General features: G+C 34.4%; 1 protein-coding gene across 1 annotated transcript; it reads right to left on the reverse strand.

The window, feature by feature from the left end:
• Nucleotides 1-286: 286 nt before the first annotated feature.
• Nucleotides 287-1,236, reverse strand: LOC129251251 (uncharacterized). Its single transcript, XM_054890612.1, has 4 exons — nt 958-1,236; nt 604-897; nt 475-545; nt 287-369 (listed from the first exon to the last, which is right to left on the reverse strand). The coding sequence occupies exons 1-4, from the start codon at nt 1,061-1,063 to the stop codon at nt 337-339; spliced, it is 504 nt and encodes a 167-aa protein (XP_054746587.1). The 5' UTR covers nt 1,064-1,236; the 3' UTR covers nt 287-336.
• Nucleotides 1,237-4,814: the final 3,578 nt, after the last annotated feature.

The raw sequence follows: 4,814 nt of genomic DNA on the forward strand, positions 1-4,814 counted from the left end.
AGAGGAAATGCATCGTCTCCGACTACAACATACGGAACGATTGTTTCCAATTAAAGCTGCTTTTGGTATTTCTTTCTCATCTTGAAGAACAGTACTTAATTTGCTTTGTAGAAAAACTCCAGCATCATTACTGCGACCGTTGCAACCCACGTCAACGAAAATAAATTTACAGTTGGCATCCACCAGGGCTAATATAATAAAATTATGCTGTTAGTGCCTTTGTAATTATAATAAAAAGCTCCGTCAGTGCGTGATGGACGGAAAGTTAATATATATGCTTTCCATCTAATGCGCCAATGCAATTGGGGAATTGCCACTTAACCGCGAATTCTGTTGCTATAGCCTCCCATCGGATTTGCTGCTCGGAAACTGCGAAAAAATTTGGTATTAATTGCGAAATATTTATTATATTATAAAATGTATCCATATCTTTAAATATGACGATTTTAATTTGTTAAACAAAGCACTGCATACCTCGGGAACTATCTTGCAAATTGAGGATTTGGATATTCGCGTCTGGTAATCCAAACTGGCGTAAGACTCGCCTGAAAATAAATAACTTCTTATAACAATACTACATATATCACCATCTCTTTAACTCACCAGTGCTGAGAAACCGCAGCGTCATTGCCAATTTTTCTGCTGCGGGAATCGCGTTTCTCATTGAAGTATCAGAACGTTGAATATCATCTGCAATTAGCGATAGCAAGTAATGAAATTGTCCATTTGACATCCGTAGATAATTCTTGTAGCTCTGCTCATCGTGCACCAGCAACTCTTTGTTTAAAAAAGCGAACGAGCCGTGATCGCATCTGTTTTTTCGCCATTCTTTTATCCATTGCCGCTTGGACCTCTTGATAGGCAACAATGAAACTTTTTCGCCCAAATTTGCTAATCCTAATTGGAGTATACTTTAACAATTTAATGCTAACATTTTACAAGCATGTAGATGCTTACCTAAAAGTATTTCTTCTTTATCGCTGTCGTCAGACTCTAATTCCCCAGCCTCACCAATGCATTGCCATATGCTTTTAATCAGTTCACATTTTTCTTCGTAATCCATATTTAATCGCAATAAACTAATATATTTCTTCACAATATAAAATTCAAACAAATCACGGCTATACGAATGAGAGAAACGTCAAAATATGCTAACGATTGTTGCCGAAAACATTTTTGCCCGTGTGTCCGCGAATGAGACATGAAAAGAGAATTTCCAGTGTCTCCCTTCCAGATGTCTCCGTGTGTAAATGGGGTGTATGACTGCATTTTGTTCTTGTAGTCGCTAGGCATGGAATTTTAGCTTTGAACGACATACGCATTTTGAGGAATAAAGTGAGTGCCCTGTGTGTGCGGTTGTATGTACATACATGCATATGTGTATATTAATAAGCATTGTTTTGCTTGAATTGAATTCACATATTTATATTTGCATATGCCATCTTCCTGTGTGCCTGGTAATGAAGCGTTTTGTATACAGAGTTTATTGATTTGATCAATTGAACGTACATATATATACATAGTTAGGGCATCAAGTGTGCATGTACGCACATGCATATACGTCGATGCATATGCAGAAGAAGTTGTTTTAGCATTTGTTGTTTGAAGTTGTTTTAGCATCATTCGAATATTTACTCCCTAATTATTGCATGAAATATGATAAGGCGATGCTCGTATTTATTAAAGATGCAATAGAAATTAGTTGTCCCATATACATATGTAGTATGCATGCAAATACGTTTCTTTGAAGTTTTCTTTTATTTATTTTAAATTTCAAAGCTTTATACTATCTATAAAATGCATACATATATGAATTATTCCCTGTAATATACATATGTAAATTGAAAAAAATTTCGTTTGGCAAAGGAATAAAAAATGCATATTCAAATGTATGTATATTACTAAAACGCACACAACAAAATGTGGGTCGTTTTATAATGTATTTGTTTAAATTCTTCTTTTAAAATTAAAGCAACAAACATTAAAGTTACTTTGATTTTAATGTTGATTTTAAATCTTTATTTGGTTGTATATGTTTGAAAATATAAATTGAATAAATTTCGTTTATCAAGGGAACATAAAAATACACAGGCAAATGCCTTGCAAAATGCCGTCGGCATTCGTCAATTTGATTTCATACAGAAACCAAAAACTAAGCAGAGCCAATGTACTTCTACATAATTCACTGTAATCAGCTCTGTTAAGAACTTCCCCGCTGTCGAGTTAAGCGAGGTGAAAAAGTGTTCGCGGTTTCACTTCATTTTTGACAATTCACACTATTCGTAGCTCGTGAGAATTCTCTATATTTAACGTTCTCTGTCTGTTATGTTTGTCTGTCTGGTGTCTGTAAAACTTTGTTGACCCCTTCAACTGAATCAAAATCCTCTATAGAAAATGCTTCATTACCAGGCGCACAGGAAGATGGCATATGCAAATGTAAATTGGTGAATTTACATACATATGCGCATATGTATATGCTGTGTGTATGTATGCTCACTAGCCACAGCTCAAAATAAAACGGTAAAACTTCTCAAGAAATCCAGCGCGCATTCATAGGCGCAGCGCGCATTCATTGGCACAGCATTGTATGTACAGTAACCTTGACAAGTTTACAGGCACCTTCAAATGCTCTGATTTCAGAGAAGTTTCTAACTTTGCAGATATATGCATATGTTTTGTGCACTTTTTATCAATTGAAAAACTACATACGTAAAGTAATCTACTAATTACCTATTTGCCTACTATCAGTTAACATAAAATAATTGTTTCCAAATTTTATCTTAGTATTAAAATGTCCGAATCAGACCTTTTTTTTGAGCTACTTGTTTTCTTCTGCAACTTACTGTATGCTCATGCGCGCAAGTTACATATTCAATTTCAAAGTTAAATTCACATTGCAAAGCAGACGAAATTGATGAGTTTGTAAATAAAATAATGAACAATAAGTAAATGTAATTGGAAACGCGTTTCCTGTTTTGCAACAGTTTGACTTACTTGAAAAAGTGTGGGAAAGGAAATGCTGAATAAGATATTGACAACAATTTTGTAAAATTAAATATTAAATGCAGAATAAGCAAATACATATGTACGTTAGTTTAAGTCTAAATGTAATAATTGAAATTATAATAAATCAGTTGTTGAGAAGCCCTTCTTTGTTCTTTCTTTTATTTTTTTTCTTGCCCGCTTGAGTAGAATACAAAATTGGCGCAGTCGGTAGGATCCTTTAATAAGTAAAAGGATCCAGTGAAACGAAATACGTGCGGTGAATAAACAAAATTTTTTATAACACCCAAATCCTAATCCTGCGAATCCGTAGCCAACTCAGGAGTTGACCGGACCCTCCAGGGTATAACTTAATATACGTATAACCTAAAAGATAAGGTGCAGTGAACATTGATTCAATAAAAAGAAAAAGTGAACACCACTAAAAAAATAAAGTGCAGTGAACATTGATTCAATAAAAAGAAAAAGTGAACACCACTAAAAAATAAAGTGCAGTGAACATTGATTCAATAAAAAGAAAAATTGAACACCACTAACGATAAAAGTGCAGTGAACAATTCCTCATTACAAAGAACAGTGGACACCACAAAATATAGGGTTATTCAATAGTGCAGTGAATACACAGAAATTCGTGTACTAGCCACTAAACGATAATCAAGTGAAAAGCTACAAGAAAAGTACAAAATTCGGCAAGCCAGGCAGAAGGAATTCGATAAGAGAAGGATGGAGCAGGCCCAACAAGAAATGGCACCGGTAGATCTAGTAGAGCAGCTCGCACGAAGGGAGCAGCAACTCGAGCAACTAAGATTGGCCTATCTAGATCTTCAACAAAGGCAGCAACAAGACCAACACAGACTGGACAGAATACTGAAGAACATCAATCACCTACCAGTATTCACGGGACACGGAGACACAACAATAAATTCATTCTTCAGCAGCGTGGAATATTTAATATCAACGCTCGAAGATGAAGGACAGAGAAAAGAAGCAGTACGAACCATATACTACAAAACAATACAAGGAGAAGCTAAAAACGCAATCATCAACATCCCGGAACCGGACAACTGGAAATTAATTAAAGACACACTGAAATTGAGGTATAAACCAGACACGGAGCCTCATGAAATCTACAAGCAAGTTGCCAATCTACGAGTCAATACGGTGAGTGAGTTAATTACTGTAATTCAGAATGTTAAGTACTAGCAAACCCGGCCCCCTTCGCTGGGCACACTAAAATAGAATAGATATGGTTTAGAACAGAAAATATATGGTTTTCATATTATATATTTCTTTATTCTTTATTCAAGCGCTTTGGCATAAACAATATTTTTTGTTTTTCTATTTGTTTTTGAGTAAATATAAAATATAAATTCAAAATCAGGAAAAAAGAAGATTGTTTTTAAATTTCAAATCAACGCATATGAATAACTAAGAAACAATCGTCTTTTTTCCTGATCATCCATGAATTTTTCGTTTCAATTTATATGTTTTATTAAGCATTGGAGCTTTTTTCACCATTATCCATTTATAGTTTTCAAAAACAAAAAACGAAAAAAATTGTTTTTTCCACGAACACATAATTTCATTCGGATTTCACATTAAATTCTCAAATTTCGTAAGAAATTATTCACTGTTCCAAAATCTACTCCAAAAAAATTCACAAACAATTTTTACATGTTGCACTTACGTTTTTTCCTTATGGCATCCAAATCAGAAAGAAATATTGACACAATGTAACTCACACTGTCAATTTGACAGTTCAGTTCCGCCCCAAGCGTTAAAAAAGTAAGTGACATTATGGCTGGCTCAAA

Source organism: Anastrepha obliqua, unplaced genomic scaffold (assembly GCF_027943255.1).
Source record: "Anastrepha obliqua isolate idAnaObli1 unplaced genomic scaffold, idAnaObli1_1.0 ptg000012l, whole genome shotgun sequence".
Lineage (NCBI taxonomy): Eukaryota > Metazoa > Arthropoda > Insecta > Diptera > Tephritidae > Anastrepha > Anastrepha obliqua.

Bases quoted from the DNA above. Each gene is read 5' to 3' on its own strand.
- LOC129251251 (XM_054890612.1), bottom strand. From the start codon at position 1,063: ATGGATTACGAAGAAAAATGTGAACTGATTAAAAGCATATGGCAATGC. The intron at 898-957 runs GTAAGCATCTAC...TACTCCAATTAG, and splicing joins TAAAGAAGAAATACTTTTAG to GATTAGCAAATTTGGGCGAA. The intron at 546-603 runs GTGAGTTAAAGA...ATTTATTTTCAG, and splicing joins GCTGCGGTTTCTCAGCACTG to GCGAGTCTTACGCCAGTTTG.